A 26,984-nucleotide genomic window follows, 5' to 3' on the forward strand; every position below is an offset into this window, starting at 1 on the left:
GTAATGAGGCTTCCAGGAAGCAGCAGATGCATGGATGGCTAGGGAGGCGCCTCACATTTCACTCACACCCACAGGTGCCACCCCTCACAACGTCTATTGGTCTTCGTTCCCGGCCAGTGAGTGCTGTGGAGCCGGCACATGGGGCAGGGGCAGTGTGTGGAGACTCCCTGGCCACCCATACACCTAGGCGGCTGGGACTCGGTGGCCACTTCCAGGAGCCCTGGGCCCCCACTGTGCCGCTGGCAAGAATTTGAATGGCCTGGTTGGTGGTGTTGACCGGAGCCACCAGGGTCCATTTTGTTTCGGTCGAAACCGGATGCCTGGCAACTTAAGTGAAGTGATTTGAGGATCCCAAGCCTCAGGCCAGAAGGGTGCGCATCATGTCTCTGTGCCCAGCAGGCTTAGCGGGCTGGGGCTGGTGTCGACCAGCCTCCCATGGCAGCTTGGGACTGCGGTAGCCGTGGGTGAGCAGGTGATTCTGTCCCTTCTCTTCCCTTCTCTTCCATCCCACGTGGCTCCCACACTCCCCTGTGGGGAGCCAGTCAGCAGCATCAGCCCCCCACTTCTATGCACACAGCAGCCCTTTGCACTGTCCCTCACCAGCCTCACATGACTGACTCGGACCACGCCGTCCCTCCCCATCATTCACCTACCCCTTGCGTTTGGGGTCACTGAGTCCATCAAAAGAGCCCAGAGCAAGTCAGGAACATAACCCCTGGCCTTCCTGAGATAAGGAGGTTTCATTCAGCTGCGCTTGATCACAATCACATGAGTAGGGTAAAGGGAGCATCCCAAGTCCGTCTGGCTCCCCACCTGAGTCCACCTCTCCACAGGATTTCCAGTTCCAGGCATGGAATAATTGGCACAAATGCTCCTTCATCTCTGGTGCTAGCAGCAGCTTTACACAATGTATGCACAAGGTTTCTAAATTTTGTCCATCTATGTGCAGAATACATTTTGTTCTGTGCACTGAGGCATGTGTGGATGCGCACCACCAGTAGAAACACATGCTGCCGGCTGTGGGTGCTCAACTCACCAGCTGGGCGGCACCTGACTCTCTCCTGGGTGGCTGCCCAAGCGCTCAGCTTTCAGGGATCACTGCTGATGGGTCTGGGTGGAATCCTCAGAGGAGACTTTAGCCACGACACCACCATTCCTGCCGCTTGCTAGTCACTGCTCTTATGCTCAGGATTAGGGGTCAGTGGCCAGGCTTACTCAATAAGAACATCTTAAGCACTCTGTACCGTATCCTTTTGGTCCTCACCCCGTACACAATGGGGTTCAGCATGGGTGGGACCAGGAGGTAGAAGTTGGCCATTAGGATGTGGATGTAAGGAGATACATTGTGGCCAAACCGGTGCGTCAGCGATGAGGCAGCAATGGGGACATAGAAGGCCAGGATGGCACAGACATGGGAGATGCAGGTGCTGAAGGTCTTGAGACGGGCATCAGCTGAAGCCAGCTTGAGCACAGCCCGCAGGATCATGATGTAGGACAAGACAATGAACAGCGAATCCACGAGCAGCACAAGGAAGCCAACGGTCAGGCCATAGAGGCTGCTGACGGTGAGATCCCCACACACCAGCAACACAACCGCCATGTGCTCACAGTAGGAGTGTGGGATGACGTGGGTCCTGTAGTACCCATACTGTTGGACAAGGAGGATCAGCGGGGAGATGTACAACACGCCCCGGACCGTGGCTGCCAGCCCGATCTTGGCTACGATCGCATTGGTCAAGATGGTCTTGTGTCTCAGTGGGTGGCAGATGGCGATGTAACGGTCGAGAGCCATAGCCAGGAAGATCCCAGACTCTATGGTTGAGAAGAAATGTACGACAAACATCTGGAGGAGGCAGGCGTGGAAGCCGATCTCTCTGTACCTGAACCAGAAGATGCTCAGAAGTTTGGGCATGGTAGAAGTGGAGAGGACCAGGTCGATGGTGGCCAGCATGGCGAGGAAGTAGAACATGGGCTCGTGCAGGCTTGGCTCTGTCTTGATGACGAAGAGGATGGAGCCGTTCCCCAGGATGGTGATGATGTACATGGAGCAGAAGGGGATGGAGATCCAGATGTGCAGGGTTTCCAGCCCAGGGATACCGATCAGCAGGAAGGATGGGGGACTGAAGCAGGAGCCATTGAAAGGTAACATGATGCATTTCCTTTGCCAGAGGAGATGTCAGTAGATGCTTTTGGCCCTGTAATAAGAGGCAGTGTGTGCTAGTTAGTGATGATAGCTTCTAACTAACCCTCGGGCATGTAGTGCTGGGAAGAAACTGATCTATCAGCCTGACCACACCTAACCAATAATGAACAGTTGACAGTTGAAGTTCTGTGGCCAATGCTATGGGAAGGAGTTGATCCAAATGGGACCTTTTGGCCTTTAAAACTATGAGACACTGATTCAATTAGGGCCTGATCCATCTCCTACTGAACGCAAAGGGAGTTTTTCCATTGATGTCAGCAGAACTGAGTCTGTACATTTTCCTCTTAGGCATCTCTAAGGCTATGTCTACACTGGGAAGCTTTGGTGACAAAAGTGTTGTCGACAGGAAAAAAATCAGCAAAAGTGAAAACTGGTCAGAGTGGTTTTTCTGCCTCCCACTGTCGACATTTCATGGCCACATGGCTAGCTCCCCTGTTGACAGATGAAGCAAAGCAATGTGGGAGAGCAGTGTAGTGTTATAGGAAGGCAGAGCTAATCCCTGCGTTTCCTGGGATTCTCTCTGAATTCTCCCCCAGCAGTCTCCGCTGCTGGGAGCAGCATCCCGAGTAGCTCTGTGAGCTCTCCGTGCTGAGGAATCTCGCCAGCCCTCCTTCTGCAGCAGCTGTGTTTCTAACAGGGCAGAATGGGAGCATTCCAATTATTTGCTCATTTTGTTTGTTCCCCAAATGGAGTAGCTCACTCAGCTGCCAGCTACTTCCCGGAGCTTTGAAAGGAGAGAGAGGAAGGGGGTGGTGGTGGGGGGGGGGGTATGGATACATGCAGGGCAGCAGAGATCACAAAACACTGAGCAAAGCCATCATTGCAGGTTATAGGCAGAAGCCAGTTCTCTCAACAAAATAAACTGGCTTTTTGTCAATAATAAAAGGAAGGGAAAAGACAAAAGTATCTTGCAGGGGTGGAAGTTTTTTGTCACCAAAACTGGGTGTTGCATTGTAGGGTGTACACTCTCAGTTTTGTCAAAAAAGGCAGTTTTTGGTGACAGAATATGGCAGTGGAGACAAGGCCTATGAATATGACGACTAAGAGCTGCTGCACTAGTCTGGGTAAACAGGACTAGTGCTGTCAACCTGCAGAGTGAGGTGGTCGAGTTACTGTCTCTGTGAGAACCCAAACTTTGCATTTCTTGTCATTTTTGTATGTGGCAAGCCATGCTCTAGATCAGGGCTACTCAACTTTGGAAGCCCCGGGGCCACAATGATACTCACAGCACATGCCAAGGGCTGCAACTTAAGTGTGGTTGCATATATATGCAAATATATATGCAAATGTATGCAAATAGCTTCTTTTACACTGACAGGCTTGAATACAAAGCACTTCCCACAATGCCCCAGTGCTCCCAGCACCTCCACCCTGGGGGCTAGAAACGCCGACATCCTGACTAACTGTTCCAGCCAGTCCACTCACATGCATCTTTCAATGCTCACCCTGCCTGGGAGATGCTTCACTGTTGTGGAGCCATGTTCAAAAGATCCCACCTGCGGGCTGTGTGTGTAGCCCTGCATAAACCCAAACCGCACCGCAGGCCACAAACAAACAGGCCGTGGACTGCATGCGGCCGCATATTGAGTAGCCCTGCTGTAAACGCCTTCATACAGGGGACATCTATCTCTGCCTTGCTATCTGTCTTAGCTTTTCCTCCTCTCCCAGTGCTGCTTCCTGTATTTGCTAGACATAATTAAACAGAGAAAGAACGATCTTTTTTAGGGCATGAATGACAGCAAAGCATGTTATCAAGGGACCACACCTTCACAGGCCTCTTGGCAGAGGGACTCAAATGAGATACTAAGAAAGAGACAATTAAAAATAGCAGACTTTCTAAGAAAAAAAACAAACCATATAATAGCAGATTTACCTGGCATTGATTTGAACCTTAACTCAATTACATATTTTTTTTAAATAAAATGAAAATGCACATGCTTTCTTTAAGTGATTGTATTTTTCTAAAAATACGTTATTTTTATGAAGTTAATTTTTATTTGGGATTTCTTAAGGGATTTTCCATTAAGTTTTTTAGTACATTTTTTAAAATGGGAATTCCATCAAGTGTATTTTCTTCATCCCTATAAATGCTTATCATTCACTATGTTTTAACAAAAAAGGGCTTCAGTCAATTTGGCTTCCAATAATAATTTCTTCTAGTTTTTAAACCTTAAGCATTGATTTAGCTATGCTAGAACAGAGCACTACTCCAAATGTCTCTGTTGTAACTCTTTTAGCATTCTCTCAGGTATGTCAGTTTCGAGGACTGTACTTGATTTGGTGATGTTCTCTTTTCTGTTTGGTTTTATAAGAAGCAATCCCATTCCAGGCACAATCCCATTTTTCTAGAACAGCTAAACCCTTATGCTGCTTTAAATTATATTAAGAGGGATTTTCGGTCTGTATGTTTGTGATCCTAGCTCTTACCGTTTAGGAGTTACTGAACAGACAGACAGACAGACTCACATAGGGTGTGTCTAAACTACATGGCTCCGTCGATGGAGCCATGTAGATGAGGCTGATCGGCAGAGGGAAATGAAGCCGCGATTTAAATAATCGCGGCTTCATTTAAATTTAAATGGCTGCCGCGCTCTGCCGATCAGCTGATGATCAGCTGTTTGTCGGCAGATCAGGGCAGTCTGGATGCACCGCTGTCAACAAGGAAGCCTTTGTCAACTGGCGCAGGTATGCCTCGTGAAACGAGGTTTACCTGTGCCTGTCGACAAAGGCTTCCTTGTCGACAGCGGCACGTCCAGATTGGCCCGATCTGCCGACAAACAGCTAATCATCAGCTGATCGGCAGAGCGCGGCAGCCATTTAAATTTAAATGAAGCTGCGATTATTTAAATCACGGCTTCATTTCCCTCTGCCAATCAGCCTAATCTACATGGCTCCAATGACGGAGCCATGTAGTTTAGACATACCCATACAGACAAACTATCTCAAATATAGAATAGAGTATATATAGTTATTCTCATTTGGTGAGAGAGTGAACCACTGAACAAAACTTGAGATTATCTATCTATCTATCTATCTATCTATCTATCTATCTATCTATCTATCTATCTATCTATCTATCTATCTATCTATCTATCTATCTATCTATCTATCTATCTATCTATCTATCTATCTACAGACATAGACACAGGTACAAACTGTGGCCAATCAAAATAAGCAAAATGCAGGACAATGTAGCACTTTAAAGACTAACAAGATGGTTTATTAGATGATGAGCTTTCGTGGGCCAGACCCACTTCCTCAGATCAAATAGTGGAAGAAAATAGTCACAACCATATATACCAAAGAATACAATTAAAAAAAATGAACACATATGAAAAGGACAAATCACATTGCAGAACAGGAGGGGAATGCAGGGGGGCGGGGAAGGAAGGAAGGTAAGTATCTGTGAATTGATGATGATAGAGGTGGGGAGAGTGGGATGTTTGTGAGTTAATGGTATTAGAGGTGATAATTGGGGAAGCTATCTTGGTAATGGGTAAGATAGTTCGAGTGTTTGTTCATTCCTTTTGGAGAGTGTCGAATTTTAACATGAATGACAGTTCAGAGGATTCCCTTTCAAGTGCAGATGTAAAAGGTCTTTGTAGCAGAATGCAGGTGGTTAAGTCATTGAGAGAGTGTCCTTTTTGGTTAAAATGGCAAGAAACTGTTTTCTCTTTGTGATCTTGTCTGATATCTGTTTTGTGGGCATTAATCCTTTGGCGAAGTGTCTGAGATGTTTGTCCAATGTACATAGCAGACGGACACTTTCGGCACAGGATAGCATAGATTATATTTCTGGATGCGCAGGAATATGTGTTCTTGATCTTATAACTCACTTGGTTAGGTCCAATAATGGTATCAGCAGAATGAATATGTGGACAGAGCTGGCAACGGGGTTTGTTCAATCAAAATAAGGTACTTTTGGAACATATATCAAGCACAATTAAATAATCAAACTTGATCTTTCTGGACCAGCTCTATCTTGGTTAATAAGGTGGGATTTAATTTTTATTCTGTGCTTGTCCACCTGCTGGTTAAAGCAAGGTGACAGTGGCAAGGACGGCACCAGTTCCTCATCTTTGCTAATAAAAAGGCTGGTTGATCATTTAGGGCACTAAGCTACATTTTGAAAAAGCTTGTTGAATGGTCAGCTCGGCTACATGCTCTCTTTGTGACTGTGAGCAGGTCATTTGATCATTGGTTTCCTTGTGCCTCAGTCCTCCCAGCTGTACAATGGGGATAACAGCACTGTCTGTTCCCAGTGGAGCCATCTGTTAAAGGCTGTGAGGCTCCCAGCTTTTGTGGCGCTGGGGCCATATAAAGATCAGAGATGGGGAGAGACGTTTTCTGTTCAGCGGAACCAGGCTACGGTGAACATTTATCACCTACCTGAGCTGCAGGGAGCACATTGCTACAGCGTGGAGCGCACTTGCTTCTCAGGCACGACAGCAGGCTCCATGCTGAGGCCGTATGGCACTGGCAATCCGCAGCATGCTCGGTCTCCTGGCAGCATAGCTTGGCAATGGCTTTCCTGTAACATCGCAGGGATGCCAAGGCCAGAGCAGGCTGGTATTTATAGCTCCTCCAATGATGGACCCATTGGGGAACCTCAGCCAACGGGGAGAATTTGCAGCTCTGTCCCTTTCCACACAGCAACAAGCTTCTAAAATCCCCCACTGAGTAGTAACTCTCCATAGGCCTGGCCAGTCTCCGAGCTGCACTCTGTGTGCAAACACACAGAACGGCCTGGCTCCCAGGATGGAGTAAATTAGTGGAGCGCCACTGAAAACACTGGAGTTACACCAGTTTACAACAGTTGAGGATGACTGGCTAGCTAGCTAGGCTAATATGGTGGGGGGGAGAGAGAAAGATGCATGTGTATGGAGATAGATAGATAAGGTTTATGGGGGTAGATAGACAGATAGATAGGGTGTATGGGGATAGATAGATAGACAGACAGACAGGCTTTATGGGGATAGATAGGTAGAAAGATAGATAGAGTGTATGGGAATAGACAGATAGGATGTATGGAGATAGATCGATAGATAGACAGGGTGTATGGGTATAGGGTGTATGGGAATAGATAGATTAGATAGATAACCCACATTTCAAAGCAAATACTTGTTTAACTTCTAACTTACAGCTATCAGATTTTCACTCCTAATGGGACAGTAAATCTGCATTTACTCTTAGGACAGTTGTTGAGTGATACTGGGTCTTAAAACAAGTTGTGGTGTTCTTTACTCTTGTACAGTAGAGACCCTATTTGACAGGTTCATTGAAGATTGATCAGGTCATACATTTGAACATCTCGACATTGCAGGAGGCATAGAGCAGGCGTTGTAGTACGATGAAGTTCGTTGCTTTCTTCTTGGCCTTCCAAGCCACTGCAAAGGGATTTCCAGTGCATCTCTTTTAAGATGTCAACGTATTCTTCATCAGCATCCCTTTTGCTGGGTGATTTTTTAAATTTTCCATTCGTAAGATGGATGTTCATAAAACCAAACTTCTAGTTATTTTCAGTCCTGCCTAGGAAACAGCCCTTTGGATTTCTTAGAGGTTTTCTTAATGACAGCATCATACAGCTTTGGAATAATGTTGTATTGCACACCAGTATCCCATTCAAAAACCAGATCCCTGCCTTTGTCATTCAGAGGCATGTATCAAAGTAAAGCAAGCGATCTGAGATCCTTCCTACATTCGAACAGGGCATTTCATGTTGCATTTGTGGCATAGCTGACAACACACTAGCCTGGATGGACCTACACACACAGTGGCCATCGGAAAACTATTGTTTTTTGGGGGGTTATTTTGTTTCCTTTGGTTCTAGTTTTCTCTTTCTGAAATGCTACATGCACTAGTTGATCGCTCGGTGCTGAGAAACTCTTCATGTTGCTAGTCCAAAGCTCCTAGCTGTGACCACCACTACCATAGGATCAGCAGTGGCTGAAACCCTGAGCCCTTTAAATTGCTGTTGGAGCCTCCTTCGGGTTGTTCTGGGTGGTCTTGAGGGCTGGCTGCCCCAGCTCTGCCCCTTCTTCCAGGGGTCCCACCCCTTCTGGGAGCACGGAGCTGGCCCCTCCCACCTTGCCCAGAGGCCTGGCAAATCTTTTAGCCCCCCTGCATGCTAGCACAGTGTGTCTACGTCTAGACTGGCATGATTTTCCGGAAATGCTTTTAACGGAAAAGTTTTCCGTTAAAAGCATTTGTGGAAAAGAGCATCTAGATTGGCACAGACGCTTTTGCGCAAAAGCACTTTTTGCGGAAAAGCGTCCATGCCAATCTATGCGCGCTTTTCCACAAAAAAGTCCCGATCGCCATTTTCGTGATTGGGGCTTTTTTGTGCAAAACAAATCTGAGCTGTCTCCACTGGCCCTTTTGCGCAAAAGCTTTGGGCAAAAGGACTTTTGCCCGAACGGGAGCAGCATAGTATTTCCGCAAGAAGCACTGATTTCAGACAGTAGGAAGTCAGTGCTCTTGCAGAAATTCAAATGGCCAGTGTAGACAGCTGGCAAGTTTTTCCGCAAAAGCAGCTGTGTGTATTTGTCTCCTTTTAATGTCTGGTCCACAGGAGAGGGTAAAAGCCTACTGCAGCTATGTTCAATTTCTCATTTCAGAATTTTTCTTTCCAAAATCTAATTTTATTTGTATAAAAACATTTTAATAATTAAAAGGGTACAAAAAAAAAAAATCTAAAGGCCAGTTTTCAAAGTTATAGAGATGAAACATTTTGATCAGCCTGCAATGAATGTATTTTTAAAATTTCACTTGAAAAGAAAAAGTCAAAGCTTTGGCTTTTTGTCTTGATTGGGGGCCAACGAATTTTTTACATCTCAAAATTCAAGGTGGGATGTGAAGCCCGTTTCCCCACCAGTTCTGTTAGAAACATTTCATGACATCTAGAGTACAACGAAGTATCTTTTCTTTATTTAATTCATAGATAACAGCATCTCTTGAATGACCTTGGGTCCTTCCAACCCCATCCACTCATCATCTTTCAACCTCATGGACATCCCAGGGTTGGAAGCTTCTCATGCCCAGTTAGGAATCCCCTTCTCTTCAATGAACTTCATCGTGCTGCTGGGCAAGTGTGTAATTCTGCTTATTCTCAGGTCAGATCAAACCTTCCATGAATCCATGTGCATTTCCTATGCGTGCTACCGGTCATCAATTTCGGTGCCGATTGCTTTGGATGCCTGTTTCATGTAGACGCTCTTCATTCACTCTGTTACAGCGGTGCAATCCAGGATGTTCGTGGATCTGGCCTTTGACAGATATGTTGCCATCTCGGACCTTCTGGGGTACCAGGTCATCCTAACATGCCAAAAGATGACACCGCTCGGCCTGGCCAGGCAGCTCACAGATGCCCTTGGGCTTGACTCCTGTCACCTGTAGGGCAAAGCGCTTCCCCTACTGCGGTTCCAACCTGCTCGCCCATTCGTACTGTGAGCACATGGCTGCGGTGCAGTTGGCCTGGGCAGATCCCTGAATCCACAGTCAGTATTGCATGGCAGTGCCCAGGTTCATAGTAGGGAGCGACAGAGTCTTCCTCACTGTGTCTAACGGAATGAGTCTTTAAGCCGTCTTGTGGCTTGCTGAGTAGGACGGGCGCCTCAAAGTCTTCATAAGAACATAAGAATGCCCAAAGGACCAAAGGTCCATCTAGCCCAGTATCCTGTCTGCCGACAGTGGCCAGCATCAGGTGCCCCAGAGAGGGTGAACCGAAGACAATGACCAAGTGATTTGTCTCCTGCCATCCTTCTCCAGCCTCTGACAAACAGAGGCCAGGGACACCATTTCTATCCCCTGGCTAATAGCCTTTTATGGACCTAACCTCCATGAAATTATCTAGCTTCTCTTTAAACTCTGTTATAGTCCTAGCCTTCACAGCCTCCTCTGGCAAGGAGTTCCACAGGTTGACTATGTGCTGTGTGAAGAACTTTCTTTTATTAGTTTTAAACCTGCAACCCATTAATTTCATTTGGTGTCCTCTAGTTCTTCTATTTAGGGAACTAATAAATAATTTCTCTTTATCGGCCCTCTCCACACCACTCATGATTTTATAGACCTCTATCATATCCCTCCTCAGTCTCCTCTTTTCTAAACTGAAAAGTCCCAGTCGCTTTAACCTCTCCTCATATGGGACCCGTTCCAAACCCCTCATCATTTTAGTTGCCCTTTTCTGAACCCTTTCCAAGGCCAAAATATCTTTTTGGAGGTGAGGAGACCACATCTGTACACAGTACTCAAGCTGTGGGCGTACCATAGTTTTATACAGGGGCAGTAAGATATTCTGGGTCTTATTTTCTATCCCTTTCTTAATAATTCAGCACCTGCGGATCCCCCCTCTGTGTGATGCTGCTCTATTATGCTTCAGGGATGGCTTTCACATGCACCCAGAGCTTTCACCAGGGGGTGGCGGGCCAAATTCAGGTTCTGATGGGCAATCTCTACAGCACCCTTCCCCCCTCGGCTAAATCTGGCCCCCTTACAGCACGAGGGCAAAGCAGGTGCAGGATGCAGTGCTAGGATTTGGACCCCTGAAGGATCCAGTTATAGAATCCTAGAATCCTAGGGCTGGAAGAGACCTCAGGAGTCATCAAGTCCTGCTCCCTGCTCAAGGCAGCACCAACCCCAACTCAATCAACCCAGCCAGGGCTTTGTCAAGCCAGGACTTAGCCATGTGACATTGTTGTAAAAGACATGATTTGAGGATGCATTTGTAACCACCTGCGATGGATTTCAATCTGGGACCTCTAGAGCTTAGTATAGGAGCCCTACAGCTTAAGTCCGTGGTCTCCAACGTGGTGCCACATCCTGAGCTTCGGAGACACAGTTGAGATACAGGACAAGCCCCCACCTGCAGACAGATTTGAACCTGGGATCAGTGGCTTTATAGCTTAGGGTATGTCTACACTAGCCACCCTAGTTCGAACTAGAGTGGCTAATGTAGGCATTCGAGCTTGCAAATGAAGCCCGGGATTAAAATATCCCAAATTTATTTGCATGTTCCCGGGTGCTGCCACTTTTAAATGCCCCGTAGTTCGAACTACCTGCCCGCGGCTACACGCGGCATGGGCTACATAGTTTGAATTAAAGCTCCTAATTCGAACTACCATTACTCCTCAATGCAGGAGGCCAAAGGCACTATTGCATGCAAACTGTGCTTTTTCACACTCTCTTTTGAAAGGGGCTTGCTTTTTCGACAGAACTGGTTGTAGTCTAGATGCTCTTTTTTGAGAGAGACTTTGTCGACAGTATCTGTTGACGAAGCCTCTGTCAAAAAAGGAATGCCGTCTAGACGTAGCCAAAGTGAACTGCAGGGAGTTGTGCCACACCCCCTGGAGAGATAATTTATTCCTTTCTTCAACTACTTTCCAAGCTACGGACATTGGCCTTAATTCTGAGCAGCTCCCAACATGCCCTGGGCACAGGGCTGGCCTTACCATGAGGCGTATTGAGGCGGCTGCTTCAGGTGCCAGACTGTAGGGGGGAGCCATTAGGACCCAGAGTGTAGAAAATTGTGTCTGCTGCTGGTGCAGATGTATTCTCCCTGCTCAGAGATGGTGGAGTGCTGTGCTGGAGGAAGGGGAGCAAAAAGAACAGGAAGACGGCAGAATTGAGACCTTTCAAAGTTTTGGCCCAAGCGAGGAAACATGGGAGCATCATTTGAGCGCCCCGCCTCAGGTGCCAAAATGTTATGGGCCGGCCCTGCCCGGGCACAGTGAGGGGATGGGAGCACTTCAAATTCAAGGCTTGGTCCCTGTTTAATGGACTAGACTCAGCATTTCAGAAAGTCTGGGCTGACGACCATGGTCAACAGCTCAGATGCCAGGCCGCGGGGCAGGCTCGGCATGAAGGGCGAAGGGCGTCAGTGCAGGAGACAGAGCTCACTTGTGGTCTGACCTGAGACTGTGAAACAGACTTCCCAGAGCAAGGAGCCCTCCCAAACCTCTGTGTGCTCCGCTCCACAGGCACAGGGCATGTCTCCCACTGGCCTCCTCTCACACCGCTCTGCCCCACACATTTCCCCCGGACAGGGCAGGGGAGGCAGCACGTGACAGGCGGTAACGTGAGGCGCTACCAGAAGGAGCTCACACACTGCGGTGAGGCGCGTGGTATGAAGTCCTGAATGGAACAGACTGGAACAGAGCCGTGCAAGGGAGCCAGTGGTATCGCCTCAGACCCATGGCCTGTAAAGGTCGGAGCAGCCTCAGGGCTGCTCTAAACAACACGTGCACGATACATCCCCAAGGCCCAGGACTCCTGCTGGGGATTGTGGGGCCCAGTGACATTCTGACCCTGCTCCTTTGCTCCTGTCTGGCCCCCAACATAGCCCTGCCAAGGACTGGGTAAGAGGCAAAGAGTAGGACCTGGCCACACCAGCTCACACCTGGGGAATCCAATCCACTGGCTTTTTGTGTCCTTGGTGCTGCCAGAGCAGCCCTGCTGGAAAGGCCAGCATCACAGGAGAAACTGATGGTGGGGAAGAAAGCTTGTGTGTGTGTAGTGATAGAGATGTAGCCGTGTTAGTCTGGGGTAGCTGAAGCAAAATGCAGAACAATGTAGCACTTTAAAGACTAACAAGATGGTTTATTAGGTGATGAGCTTTCGTGGGCCAGACCCACTTCCTCAGATCAGATAGTGGAAGAAAATAGTCACAACCATATATACCAAAGGATACAATTAAAAAAAATGAACAAATATGAAAAGGACAAATCACATTGCAGAACAGGAGGGGGATGCGGGTGGGGGGGGGGAGGAAGGAAGGTAAGTGTCTTTGAATTGATGATATTAGAGGTAGGGAGAGTGGGATGTTTCTGAGTTAATGGTATTAGAGGTGATAATTGGGGAAACTATCTTGGTAATGGGTGAGATAGTTCAAATGTTTGTTGAGTCCTTTTTGGAAAGTGTCGAATTTTAACATGAATGACAGTTCAGAGGTAAAGTTCAAGTGCAGATGTAAAAGGTCTTTGTAGCAGAATGCAGGTGGCTAAGCCATTTAGAGAGTGTCCTTTCTGGTTAAAATGGCAAGAAACTGTTTTCTCTTTGTGATCTTGTCTGATATCTGTTTTGTGGGCATTAATCCTTTGGCGAAGTGTCTGAGATGTTTGTCCAATGTACATAGCAGACAGACACTTTCGGCACATGATAGCATAGATTATATTTCTGGATGCGCAGGAATATGTGTTCTTGATCTTATAACTCACTTGGTTAGGTCCAATAATGGTATCAGCAGAATGAATATGTGGACAAAGCTGGCAACGGGGTTTGTTGCAAGGGAAGGTACCAGGGTTGGTATTAGTGTGGTATGTCCTGTGGTGGTTGGTAAGAATCATCTTGAGGTTAGGTGGTTGTCTATAGGAGACTATGGGTCTGTCTCCCAGAGCCTCTTTGAGTATGGTATCCTGTTCCAATATAGGCTGTAGTTTATTGATAATGTGTTGGACAGGTTTAAGTTGGGGGTTGTAGGTGATGACAAGTGGTGTTCTATTGTTGGTTTTCTTGGGTCTGTCTTGAAGTAGATGGTTTCTAGGTATTCGTCTGGCTCTTTCAATTTGCTTTTTTATTTCTCTGGGTGGGTAGTTGAGGTTTATAAATGCTTGGTAGAGATCCTGAAGCTTCTGGTCTCTGTCAGTGGGATTATAGCAGATGCGGTTGTATCGAAGGGCTTGGCTGTAGACGATGGATCGTGTGGTGTGTTTTGGATGGGAGCTGGAAGCATGTAGGTAACTGTATGAGTCGGTGGGTTTTCTGTAGAGAGTGGTGTCTAATTTTCCATTGTTGATTTGTACGGTGGCGTCCAGGAAGTGGATCTCTCGTGTAGAATGGTCCAGGCTGAGGTTGATGGTGGGGTGTAGGTTGTTGAAATCTCTGTGGAATATCTCCAGTGTTTCTTGGCCATGCGTCCAGATCATAAAGATGTCATCGATGTACCGTAGGTAGAGGAGGGGTGAAAGGGGACGGGAGTTGAGGAAACGTTGTTCTAGGTCAGCCATAAAGATGTTAGCATACTGTGGGGCCATGCATGTACCCATGGCTGTGCCGCTGATCTGGAGGTATAAGTTGTTCTCAAACTGGAAATAATTGTGGGTGAGAACAAAGTTACATAGGTCTGCTATCAGGTTGGCAGTAGTGTCCTCTGGGATAGTGTTTCTAATTGCTTGTAATCCGTCTTCATGTGGGATGTTGGTATATAGAGCTTCTACATCCATGGTGGCAAGGATGGTATTATTGGGGAGGTTATCGATGTTTTGTAGTTTCCTTAGGAAGTCAGTAGTGTCTCGGAGATAGCTGGGGGTATTGGTTACGAAGGGTTTGAGAAGAGTGTCTACATAGCTGGATAGACCAGTAGTGAGTGTGCCAATACCAGAGATGATGAGACGTCTGGGATGCCCAGGTTTATGGATCTTGGGAAGTAGATAGAACAATCCTGGTCGGGGGTCAGAAGGTGATTCTGTGTGGATTTGTTCCCGAGTAGCTGTGGGGAGGCTTTTAAGGAGACAGTGTAGTTTCTTTTGGTATTCCAAGGTGGGATCAGAGGGGAGAGGTTTGTAAAATGCGGTGTTCGAGAGTTGTCTGGTTGCCTCCTGGTTATAGTCGGCCTTATTCATAATGACCACAGCACCCCCTTTGTCAGCTGGTTTGATTACAATGTCCAGGTTGTTTTTGAGACTCTGGATGGCATGGTGTTCAGCGCGGCTAAGATTGTGTGTCGCTTGTCGTTTGCGAATAATGTCAGTCTGTGTGTGTGTGTGTGTGTGTGTGAGTGTGAGTGTGATGGAGCCAGGCCACGGGGGAAGTGGCTTTCTGGCTTAGACAATAGAGCATTGCCAGGAGATCCCAGGTTGAGGTTCATCTGTGGTTACAGGCAGGGCATCCTTTCAGAGCCGGCTGCTGGGCAGGGAGCTCCGTCAGGCCCTGCTCTAGGGTGTGGCTCCGACCTGACAGAAATTCTTAGACGAGAGGATTTTCCCCTGGGGAAGCTACACAGAAAGAGGGAACCAACCCCACTAGCCCTAATGTGCACAGCTAGGTTGCACGACACCCTCCTGGCTCCATACCCTGGGGCTGGCAAAGCAGAGCAGGCCAGTGAGAAGCAATCTAGGGCCAATCTCCTTGCTCCTTCAGGGCCTTGGACTAGCACAATTAGAGGCCACAGTCCCCAGAGAAGGCCCTCTGGTGCACAGCTCCCAAAGGGCTTAGCTGAGATGAATTATAAAGTCCCTGCAGTGTTGCCTGGACATTTCGCACTCAGACACACACAGACACACACGGGCACAGCAAGACCCTGAGATGAGGAGGGGCAGGCTGGAGACCTACCAGGAGGTAGGTGACCATGTTGGGTTGTTTGAACGCATGGGGTGGCAGCAGGGAAAGAGCTGCTCTTTGGAAAATCCTCGGCATGAGGCTGACTGAAAGGGAGCTAAGTTAAACTGCAACTATGTAGGACTTTAAAGACTAACAAGGTGGTTTATGAGGTGATGAGCTTTCGTGGGCCAGACCCACTTCCTCAGATCAATATGTGGAAGAAAATCGGCAGAACCATATATACCAAAGTGATACCATCAAAAAAAATGAACACGTGTGAAATTGACAAATCAAATTTTAGAACAGAGTGGGAGTGAGGGGAGAAGTTTGCTGTCTGTGAGGTAATGACATAGGGGTGATAATTGGGGAAGCGATCTTGTAATGGGTGAGAAAATTAGAGTCTTTGTTTAAACCCGTACATAAAGTGTCAAATTTAAGCATGAATGACAATTCTGAAGCTTCGCGTTGAAGTCTGGAGTTAAAGTCTCTTTATGCAATGTGCATGTTTTCAGGTCATTGAGGGAACGGTCAGTCTGGTTGAAATGGCAAGCAACAGCTTTCTCCCTGTGAGAGAGTCTTATATCTGTTTTGTGTGCATTGATTCACACATCTTGATCTGAGGAAGTGGGTCTGGCCCACGAGAGATCATCACCTAATAAACCGTCCTGTTAGTCTTTAAAGTGCTACATAGTTCTGTCTTCTATTTCAGCTAGACCAAACTAACACGGCTGCATCTCTATCAGTAAGTTAAACTGCAGTGTTTGTCACTGGCTTTGCAGACTGGGGGTGATTCAGCGTTTGCAGTGGGTGTTCTCTCACAATTAGAGTTAGTCAACAAAACAAATAAACAACCTCCCCCCAAAACCAATTATTTTTTGCTGGATACTTTTAGTTTGTTTTTTCATTTCCCTCCCCTCACATTTATATGGAAAATGTTTCTCTTGAGTTGATGAAAAATCAACCCCCAAAGCAGGAAATATTCCCCTTTAAAATCTGTTTTCACTCATAATCTTTTTGTTCAGTAAAAATAAATTACAGATAAGAGTCAAGGATTTTTACCCAAAAATATTTTTACAGAAGTTTTTGGGGAGTTTCTGTTTTAGGTGAGAGAGTGGGGGAGGGCAAAGATTTCATCTCCAAACCCGGGAAGTTTAGAGCACAATGAAAATTTTCTGCCAAAATTTCATCTGCCTTGAAAAATGACTTTTCACTGCAGAAAGTATTGGAACCAAAATGTTGATCTGCTTTGCTCCCAGGGCATCAGGAAAGCACTGAGCGGAATTCCAGAATTTATACGATTTAAAAAAAGGTCCCCAGATAAGATGTGACATCAAGAACGGCAAAGCTTTCACCCTGAAAACTAAAGCATGGATCCTTGTTTTTAAAGTTAAATGGAGCAGGTTAGTAAGGTTAGAAACCACAATAAAATTCCTGCCCCAGACAGAGCTTCTGAACCCCAGACAGAAGGAAAGAAAGAAAGGAAGGAGGATCAGTGTTTTTAATCCCTTGAAGTTTTGGCTAACAACTATCTCAGTCAGTGTTTCTCAAACTATTTTTATAAAGTATCCCACAGCACCTACAGTTTTCAGACACACAAAATGTTTTTCTACTATTGCAACACATTTGTTTAAACAACTTAATCGTAGCAGGGCAGGTGATGAAATTTTCGTGTGTAAAAAGTATAAAAATAATAAAGCGCTGTAAAACTTAAAACCAAAATTCAGTTTTCTCCAAATTCAGTTGTCTCCCCAGACTTTTCTCGAGTACCCCAAGGGGACTCGTGCCTCTGCTTGAGAAACACTGGTCTAGGTGATGTGACCTACGCACATGTTCTGTGATTCCTGGATTAATTACAACAGCCTGGGCGAGGTGGGGGGATGGAGGAGTTTTTGTTGCTTACACACCAATGCTAGGAGTCTCCGTAACTGGCAAAAGACTGGGATTTCTTATTGATGAGAAGACCTGTGATGTAACTAGTGATAGAGATGCAGCCGTGTTAGTCTGGCCTAGCTGAAACAAAAGAAAGGACTATGCAGTACTTTAAAGACTAACAAGATGGTTTATTAGGTGATGAGCTTTCATGGGTCAGACCCACTTCCTCAGATCAATTTTCTTCCACAAATTGATCTGAGGAAGTGGGTCTGGTCCACGAAAGCTCATCACCTCATAAACCATCTTGTTAGTCTTTAAAGTGCTACGTAGGCCTTTCTTTTGTGATGTAACTGACATCACTGAAATCTGGTGGGACCATTTGCATGATAAGTATGTTCGGAAGACTGGTGACAACCTGTTTGGAAAGTAAAAGAGGTGGGTGGACCATGACGGGAAAGCCCCTACTCCCTGTGTGTGGAGTTGCTAATTACTCAGGACCGCAGGGTCATGTGTGCTTAAGGACAAATGTGCTCCCTAATAAAGTCCAGAAGGGTATACTGCCGTGAATGGCTTTGGGAGAGTGACACTGGAACTCGGCCAGCCCGTTCTGGGGTCCACATTGCAAAGCAAGGCTGAAAAATCAGAGAGGGTGCAGAAAAAAAAATCAGAAAATGATGTGAGGGCCTGGAAAATGCCTGAAAATGAGAAACTTAAAGAGCTTGACTCAGGTTTGCCATGTGTTCTAGAGTAGTGTTTCTCAACCAGTGGTATGTCACCCCTTAGGGGTACTTGGGAGAATTCTGGGGGGTACGTCAACTCAACTGAAATATGGAGAAACCTGAAATTTTTTTTTAAGTTTTACAGCGTTTTATTATTTTTGTGCTTTTTAGACTCCAAATTTTCATCGCCCGCTCGGCTACGATTGTGTTGTTTAAATAAATATTTTGCAACAGTAGAAAAAATGTTTGTGTGTCTGAAAACTGTAGGTATGGGGGTACTTCTTATTTTTTTTGGGAAAGAAAAAATGATGAGATAAAAAAAAGATGAGAAACACTGTTATAGAAGAGGCCAGTCTGAATAATTGATAGATCTTTCTGGAGATATTGGCTGTAATTTGTAATGATTAAACAGCTGCAATCCTCTCTGGTTTCTTTTGCTCAGGCTAGAAGTCCCAGAGGGGTTGCTGTCTTAGGCTGTAACTTAAAAATAACTTTAAAAAAATGAGTGGTCCTGTGGCACCTTAGAAACTAACAAAAATACATATACAGTGAAACCTTTGTTATTTGGCACTCTGTTAACCAGAAAACTTTGTTAACTGGCATTGCCCCCAACGACAATACTGTCACAGCTTCAGGCTCACAGACCTGGCTTGGTTTACCATGATTGGCTTAACAATTTTTTATCTAAGAAGTACTAATCACCTTTAACTCAAAATAGAAATGTGAGACCAACTGCCTCACCCTACAAAACTACCAGTATTAAAAACTTGAGTTTTACTGTTATTGTCAGTTGGTTTTTCCTAGGTTGATGGGACTCTCAGATAACCGGAATTTTTAGATATCCGGAATGCCCTAATCCCCGAGTGGGCGGGATTACACAGGTTTTACTTTATCAGGCTCAGGCCTGCCACAACCCACTGTAGTAGCTGTACAAGAGCTTGGGCTGATCAGGCAGTACCCAGGGGTGTCTGCTGTCTCCAAGTTATTGTAATGTGACCGCAGCCCTGGTCTTCCTCCTCTTATCTCTGAGCATGGGGCAGGATACCCGTAAGCAGCTCCTAGGTCTCCCGATTGCATTTGGTTTGTGGAGGTGGCTGGGGAAAGGGGGCAGGGCAGGGAAGTAGCTGAAGCCTACATGCCCCCTTTGTCACGACAATAGACACTGTGGGCCCATCTGACATCATGGTCTCACAGTGCTAAGAGTTGTAAAGACACATGTCCATGCGTGAGAGTCCAAGCCCTGAAGTGCTTACAGAGGAAAATAGAAAGAGAGGGAGGGGAAACTGAGGCACAAAGCGGGGACGTTACGGGTTCAAGGTGACCCAGCAGGTCAGTGGCAGAGCCCAGGATAGCACTTATGTCTCCTGACTCACTGTCCAGCACCTCTAGGGTGCCAGTTAGGTCTGTGTGTGGACTACTCCCCCACCCCCAGTTTCGTACAGCGGATGGGCTGTCAGGGGGTGCACTTAATGGCACAGCATTAGTGTGGCATGAGAGCCCTGCAGTGAGGTGCTTCTCCCGGCTTGTGACCCGGGGCAGGGAGTTGGGGCTTTGTTTACAAACAGAGGCAGGGTGATGAAGGTGGAAAAGGCTGGTCATTAAATTAAGGAGCTGGAAGTCCTTAGATGACCTGTAAGATAGGAATCCCCCTGTGGGGGTGGGGAGGTTGGGGAGAGAACGCAGGGCGCTCCGAAGAAACTCAGCCAAGTCTTCTGGGCCAAGCTGCCATTCAGAAAAGAAGGCGAGGCGAGGGGCACAGGTGAAAAAATGGGTTAACCCCCAGGTTGGGCCAGCAGTGGATAGAGAAATTTCCCCTCTACCTGTGGTACTTACGTGGCCCCATCGACAGAGTATCCGAACACCTCACACGATGAAATCTATCTCTCCTGACAGCCCCTCGGTCGGGCAGAGCCGTGCTGTTCTCCCCAGTGTGCGGAGGGGGCACTGAGGCACACACAGGCACTTAGTGGGATGTTTAATACCGCCTAGAGCAGAGGTGAGGAACCTTTTTTGGCACAAAGTGAGAAGCAAAAACCAACCAACCCACCCCCCCACCAGCTCTCAAATTCTCACTGACGTGGCCAACTGAGAAGGAGAATGACTCTTCCCACATTCCCTGCACTCACCGGAGTATGGGGGGGGCCTAGGCTAGGAGCCCTGTGGAGCGATGGTGGTGGTGGTCTGGAGCATGGGCCAATGTTGGGGGGAGTCCTGAGACTCAGGGGCCTGATCCCTGGGCCTTAGGTGTCCCACCCCTGGACTACAAGGTCAGGTGCTCTGTAAACTCCACTAGGTGCCTGCCTGCACCTGTGGGTGCCTAAAACCTTTGCAGCTCTGTCCCTAAGGCGCTGGCCTAAAGTCACACTGGGAGTCCCTTAGGTGTGGGGGAGCGGAGGAGGAGAACGCAGGCCTGGCTGGGCTAGCTCCCTATCCCCAGCTTTTCTCTCTGCTGCAGGCCGCAAACAAAGAGGCCTCTGGCAAATGGGAACAAACCCAAGCAGGACAGTTACCGGAGGGTGTGTCTAGACTACATGCCTCCGTCGACAGAGGCATGTAGATTAGCCAGATCGGCAGAGGGAAATGAAGCCGCGATTAAAATAATCGGGGCTTCATTTAAATTTAAATGGCTGCCCCGCTCTGCTGATCAGCTGTTTGTCGGCAGATCGGGGCAGTCTGGACGCGCCGCGCCGACAAAGAAGCCTTTCTTGATCGGCACAGGTAAACCTGGTTTCACGAGGCATACCTCTGCCGATCAAGAAAGGCTTCTTTGTCGGCGCGGCGCGTCCAGACTGCCCCGATCTGCCGACAAACAGCTGATCGGCAGAGCGGGGCAGCCATTTAAATTTAAATGAAGCTGCGATTATTTTAATTGCGGCTTCATTTCCCTCTGCCGATCTGGCTAATCTACATGCCTCCGTCGACGGAGGCATGTAGTTTAGAAGTACCCAGAGGGTACGTCTACACTACAGCGCTAGTTCGAACTAACTTAGTTCGAATTAGTTAATTCGAACTAAGCTAGTTCGAACTAACGCATCTAGAACTAAAAACTAGTTCGAACTAGCGTTTTGCTAGTTCGAACTAGTAAGTCCACATTGAGTGGACTCTGAACAGGGCTTAATGATGGCCGGAAGCAGTGCCGGCAGGGCATAAAAGGAGGACTTAGAGCATGGAGATACTGTCTCAGGCTAGCCGAGGGCTGCGCTTAAAGGGTCCCGACCCCCACCCCGGACACACAGTTCTAAGGGGTGCCCCGCTTGCAAAGAAGTTCTGGCTTGGAGTGCCCTGAGTGCCCACACTGGGCACATCACACCACTCGGCCATCAGCCTGGCTGCACTTGCCGCAGGCTGCCATCTGGGGAGAGGGAGTAATTGGGGGGCTGCAGGAGAGCTTCCACCCCCAGAAGCCCGCAGAGCCAGCCCAGTCCTCCCCATCGGGGGCTCGTACCCCATTCCTCCCTCACCTCCTTCCACTTGCCCTTCCCTAGCCCCCCTTCTTATTGATGTACAAAATAAAGATAACGTTTCTTCCAACATTGACTCTGTCTTTATTGAAAAAAACTGGGGGAGACTGGGAAAAGGAGGTGGGAGAGGGGAAGAGAAAGGCTGGGAGAGGGGAGGGCAACTAACATGATCAGGGGTTGGGAACAGGTCCCAGATGAAGAGAGGCTACAGAGACTGGGACTGTTCAGCTTAGAAAAGAGGAGACGGAGGGGGGACAGGATAGAGGTCTCTAAAAGAAGGGGTTGGGTGGAGAGGGTGCATACAGAAAAGTTCTTCCCGAGTTCCCATAAAGAAGGACTAGAGGACACCAAAGGAAAGGAATGGGTAGCAGGCTTGAAACTAGTAAGAGAAAGTTGTTCTTCTTCACAAAGCAAATAGTTAACCTGTGGAACTCCTTGCTGCAGGAGGCTGTGAAGGCTAGAACTAGAACAGAGTTTAAAGGGAAGTGAGATCAAGTCATGGAGGTTGGGTCCATGGAGTCCTATTAGCCAGAGGGTAGGAGTGGTGTCCCTGCCCAAAGTTTGTGGAAGGCTGGAGAGGGATGGCACGAGACAAATGGCTTGGTCATTGTCTTCGGTCCATCCCCTCCAGGGTCCCTAGGGTTGGCCGCTGTTGGCAGACAGGCTACTGGGCTAGATGGACCTTTGGTCTGACCCAGTACGGCCATTGTAAGCTCAGGGCTCAGTGTCGGGGGTCTCAGTGGACCCCCTTGATTTTCATGCACACCTGCTCCTGGGTGGCCAGGCTGGCAGCTCTCCTGCCCTAGCCGGCCACTTTCCTGTGCCTAGTGCGGAGATCGTGGACGAGGTCCACGATGTCCGCACTAGCCCAGGAAGGTGCCCGCCTCTTGCGGTCCAGGGCAAGCTCCCGGGAGCCGCCAGCCTGGTCCCGGCAAGAGGGGGTGGGCTGGGGGGCATCGGGTGGGTGGCTCTGTGCCGTGCCAGGTGCAGGGTCTGCTAGCTGGGTGCTGGCAGGCTTGCACCTGGCACGGGCACCGTAGCCAGCCCGTGCCCCTTTAAGGGGTCCGGGGCCGGGAGGGGGGCATAGAGTTTCCCTGGTGTTGGCCAGAGTGGCCACCAGGGAAACCTGGGGAGGGCTAGCCTCCCACTAGTTCGAACTAAAGGGCTACACAGCCCTTAGTTCGAACTAGCTAGTTCGAACTAGGCGTTAGTCCTCGTAAAATGAGGTTTACCTAGTTCGAACTAAGCGCTCCGCTAGTTCGATTCAAATTCGAACTAGCGGAGCGCTAGTGTAGCGCATAGGAAAGTTAGTTCGAACTAACGTCCGTTAGTTCGAACTAACTTTCTAGTGTAGACATACCCAGAGAGTGCAGCCTTTGGCCCCCGGGGATGGGCAAAGCGGCCCATGCCGTGTGCAAAGCAGCACAGAGGGCAGGCAGGCCGAAGTCAGGATGAGGTGAGAGGAGAGAAGAGCAGGTAACCCTACGGGGTGGCAGGCTCGGCCCCAGGTGGAGTTGTACGGCAATGCCTGCTGAGCTTGTTCAGATTGTAACTGGGGCCGGTTTGTTTTGATCCGAGTTTGAGGAAAGGAAAGAATGAGAAAGTGTCGAAAGGGTGTCAGATGTGAATCTGCCACCAAGTCTTAGGGTTCAGCCATGGCCAAGCCAGTTCCAGACTAAACCAGAAATTGGATCCAGAGAGTCCGTGAAGTCGATGATTATTGTCATGATTTGTTTTATTCCCTGGGCTCCATCTGCATGCCGAGCTCTGTCCTAACATGCCAGAAAATGTAACCCCTGAGCCAGTCATAGGGGGTGTGTAACTCTAGGTAAACTGGCTCAGATATTCCAGTACAAAGAGTATAGTTACTTCCCATATGGGTCATCACATGTTCACTGCGATGTGGTGCCTTTGAAGGGAGGGGCTGATGGCAATAGAAGTTTTATTCAATTAAGCACTAGAAAATTTGACCCTCCAACTTTCTTTGAAGAGGACAAGCTGCCCAGAGCTCCTTGGCCTGTTTATTTTCCTTTCCTGCCTGCAGTGGCCCGGAGATACCTCATGGAATTTTCTTGGTGTTTGAGTTAAAATAGTCTCCTGTGAAAATTCAAGTCCATCAGTGCAGTGTGGTGTTTAAGATCCTTCTGGAAAATAACCAGCCTTTAAAAAGGAGTGAAAGCAAGGTGTCCAACCCCCATAATTTTGTCCTGAGTCTCATGTTAATTACTGTTTTCTTTCAAGTGCCAGCGCTAGGAGTCAAGTGGCATGGGTTGAATTCAGCCATCATTCTTAAAGATAAATGAAGTTCCTAGCTCTCGTGGTTGTGGAGAAAACGTGACTTCAGTGCATCTTAACGAAGTGTAATGTAAATGACCCACCCTCAGCAAAACTCTTCTTTTTACATCATTTCTTTATGTTAAAGGCAATCTCATGATTTTTGGTGAGCCTGATTCTTTATCTATGACCATTTAGGTTGGCAATAGTGATTTAAAAGTGTCAGTTTCATGACTGTTTAAAATAATTACATAGTTTATTGTTTGTAAGGGGGTAATACCCCCAGAGGCCCAGGCAGGTGCAGTGTAAATTCACAGAGTCTTGCCCAAAGTAGATGTTTCCAAAAGTGAAATGATTTATCTCAAGAACATCATCATCACGTGCCTAGAGAGAACGATGGAAAAGATCAAGGAATAGGTAGAAGGGATATTGGTGCATGGGATGAAAATTAACAACTTGAGGTTTGTGTGTGATATAGTTATCATCGAGGAAGATGAAGAGAAGCTAGTGAGAATGGTGTAGGTGCTAAATGAGGAAGGGAAGCGGTACAGATTGATTATGAATATCGATAAAATGAAGACAAAGTTATTTGGAGATATGGAAATAGAAAGGAAGGTCAGTGTAGAAGGGCTGGAACTAGAGAATGTAGAGAAGTTCACATATTTGGGGAGCAGCATGACATATGATCTAGAATGTAAGAAGGAAATAGAGACTAGAATAGCGAAAGCAAGAGTGAGTTTGAAGGCGATGGATAAGATCTGGAAAAGTAAAGCGATTAGCTTGGGAATGAAGCTGAGTGTCTTGAAGACGTGAATATTTACCAGCATGTTGTACGGATGTGAGACATGGGTGATAACGAAAGATTTGAAGAGAAGGATATTGGCATTCAAGAGGAGTTGTTATAGAAAGATCCTGAGAATAGGATGGATACAGAAGATCACCAACGAGGAATTATATTGGAAGATACAGCCGAACGAGAACCTACTGCAGAAGGTTATACAAGGGAAGTTACAGCTATTCGGGCATATCTGCAGAATGAACTACGAGTGAAAAGTCAAGACCTTGGTATTTAATATAATGGATAGTCCGAATAGGAGAGCAGACCCTACAGAGAATGGGGAGATGATGTAGTAGATTGGTGCGGAGCTAGTTTACAGAAACTAAAGCACTCTGCAGTGGACAGGAAAAGATGGAAGGAAATAGTGAAGGAGCCATCGGACACCAGGGGGCGTTGAGTCCAGGGTTGTTGTTGATGATGATGATTGATGAAAAGCAAAAAAAATGATAGAAAGTAATATAGATTTCTCTACAGTTGTGGGATTCAAGACAAGTAAGAATATACATTGAAAGTTTTATACCTAATCAGTGTCCAAAGACAAATCCAGCCTTCCCTGAATTTAACACCTCTTTGTACATCAAAGGCCAAGTATGGGACACTTCCAACATTAGCACCAGTCCTACAATTGACAGGTACCTCCCTCCTCTGCCCTTCTTTTTCTGTTATAAAATTCCAGGCTTCTGTTATTCCTCTCCAGCTCATCTGATGAAGTGGGATTTGCCCACAAGAGCTCATGATTCTGTACATTTTGGTTAGTTTCTAAAGTGCCAGAGGACCATTCGTTTTTAAAGGTACAGACAAACATGGCTACATCTTTTGGTATTTTGACACAAGATGTGAGAACATATTCACATTAGAGCCGCGTGGGTCTAATATTAATTTTTTTCTTCATATAGGAATCAGATATTATTATTTGACAGGAGCACCATATCTAATATTGCGAATCGACTGACTGGCATATGCCGTAGGTCATGTCATTCTCCAATCAGTCCTGCTCTAACCCCTCTACGTTCCTGCTGACCGGCGTCCCTGGCCTGGAATCTCAGCACATCTGGATCGCCATCCCGCTCTACATCATGTACATAATTACTCTGCTGGGAAACGGTGCTGTTCTCTTTGTGGTAAAGCTGGATGTGACCCTCCATGAGCCCATGTACTATTTCCTCTCCATGTTGGCTGTCATTGATCTGGTCTTCTCTACGGCTGTTGTCCCCAAAATGCTGAGTGTCTTCTGGCTGGATGACAGAGAGATCAGCTACGAGTTCTGCTTCCTCCAGATGTTCTTCATCCTTTTTCTCACCGCCATGGAGTCGGGAGTGCTCCTGGCCATGGCCATAGACCGATACGTGGCTATCTGCAAGCCCCTGAGATATAAGGCCATCTTAACCAACCCAAAGATTGCCTTGATGGGGCTGCTGTCCCTTGCGAGGGGGGTGACGGTCGTGCCACCCTTAACCTGCCTTCTAACCAGTCTTTCCTACTGTAGAACAAATGTCATCCCTCATTCCTATTGTGACCATGTGACCGTGGTGGAGCTGGCCACCACCGACACATCAGTCAGCGACCTGTACAGCATCGTTGTGGCCACGGGCCTGGTGGGGGCAGACGCCATCTGCATCGCCTTCTCTTATGGCATGATCCTCCACTCCCTCTTGCGGCTTCCATCCCACGAGGCGCGTCACAAGGCCTTCAGTACCTGCAGTTCCCACATCGGTGTCATCCTGCTCTTCTATGTGGGAGGGATCCTTCCCATGTACGTGCACATGATTCGCATCAGCGTTCCTCGCCACATCTTTGTCTTGTTTGACGACCTGTACTTCGTCCTGACCCCCATGCTAAACCCAGTCATCTACGGCATGAAGACCAAGCAGATCCGGAAACAGATCTTGAAGCTCTTTTGCCCAAGAAAGCTCTTTGCAGAGGTCACTATCTAGGAGGGCCACTGAAGGAGCCCCAGGATCCAGGAAAATCCCTGTGTCGGGGCATCCCATATGCATTATGGAAATATGCATCTGAATATGATTGCATCTGTGCTTTATGAGAAATACCCCATGTAAAATATCACTGGAAAAGTTGTAATTTACTGAATATGGTTTTCCCATTTATACGTATGTATCATCTTTGTAGCTCACTTTAGACACAGAGGCATGGTGAGGGTGTTATGCGGCTGGGGGCAAAGGCCAAATTTGCGCCTCCCCCCCTCCGCCACCGTGCGGCGGAGCCCCAAACTTGATGTTTGGCAGAGCTCGACCTTGCGAGGAGCGGGGAGGGGGGGGAGGTTGTACCACGTCTTCTCCTGCCCCCTC

The 26,984-nt window shown here is 47.4% G+C and overlaps 2 protein-coding genes across 2 annotated transcripts; one reads left to right on the plus strand and one right to left on the minus strand.

The window, feature by feature from the left end:
• Nucleotides 1–1,198: 1,198 nt before the first annotated feature.
• On the minus strand, nt 1,199–2,149 carry LOC102462995 (olfactory receptor 52M1-like). The gene has a single exon (XM_006121654.3). The coding sequence runs from the start codon at nt 2,147–2,149 to the stop codon at nt 1,199–1,201; it is 951 nt and encodes a 316-aa protein (XP_006121716.3).
• Nucleotides 2,150–25,649: 23,500 nt separating this feature from the next.
• On the plus strand, nt 25,650–26,612 carry LOC142827192 (olfactory receptor 52K2-like). Its single transcript, XM_075921394.2, has one exon. It carries the CDS (start codon nt 25,650–25,652, stop codon nt 26,610–26,612), a length of 963 nt encoding a protein of 320 aa, XP_075777509.1.
• Nucleotides 26,613–26,984: the final 372 nt, after the last annotated feature.

This window comes from Pelodiscus sinensis, chromosome 1 (genome assembly GCF_052426305.1).
Source record: "Pelodiscus sinensis isolate ZL-2025 chromosome 1, ASM5242630v1, whole genome shotgun sequence".
NCBI lineage: Eukaryota > Metazoa > Chordata > Testudines > Trionychidae > Pelodiscus > Pelodiscus sinensis.

Excerpts from the sequence above, each read along its gene's own strand:
- LOC142827192 (XM_075921394.2), top strand. The coding sequence starts at position 25,650 with ATGTCATTCTCCAATCAGTCCTGCTCTAACCCCTCTACGTTCCTGCTG.
- LOC102462995 (XM_006121654.3), bottom strand. The coding sequence starts at position 2,149 with ATGTTACCTTTCAATGGCTCCTGCTTCAGTCCCCCATCCTTCCTGCTG.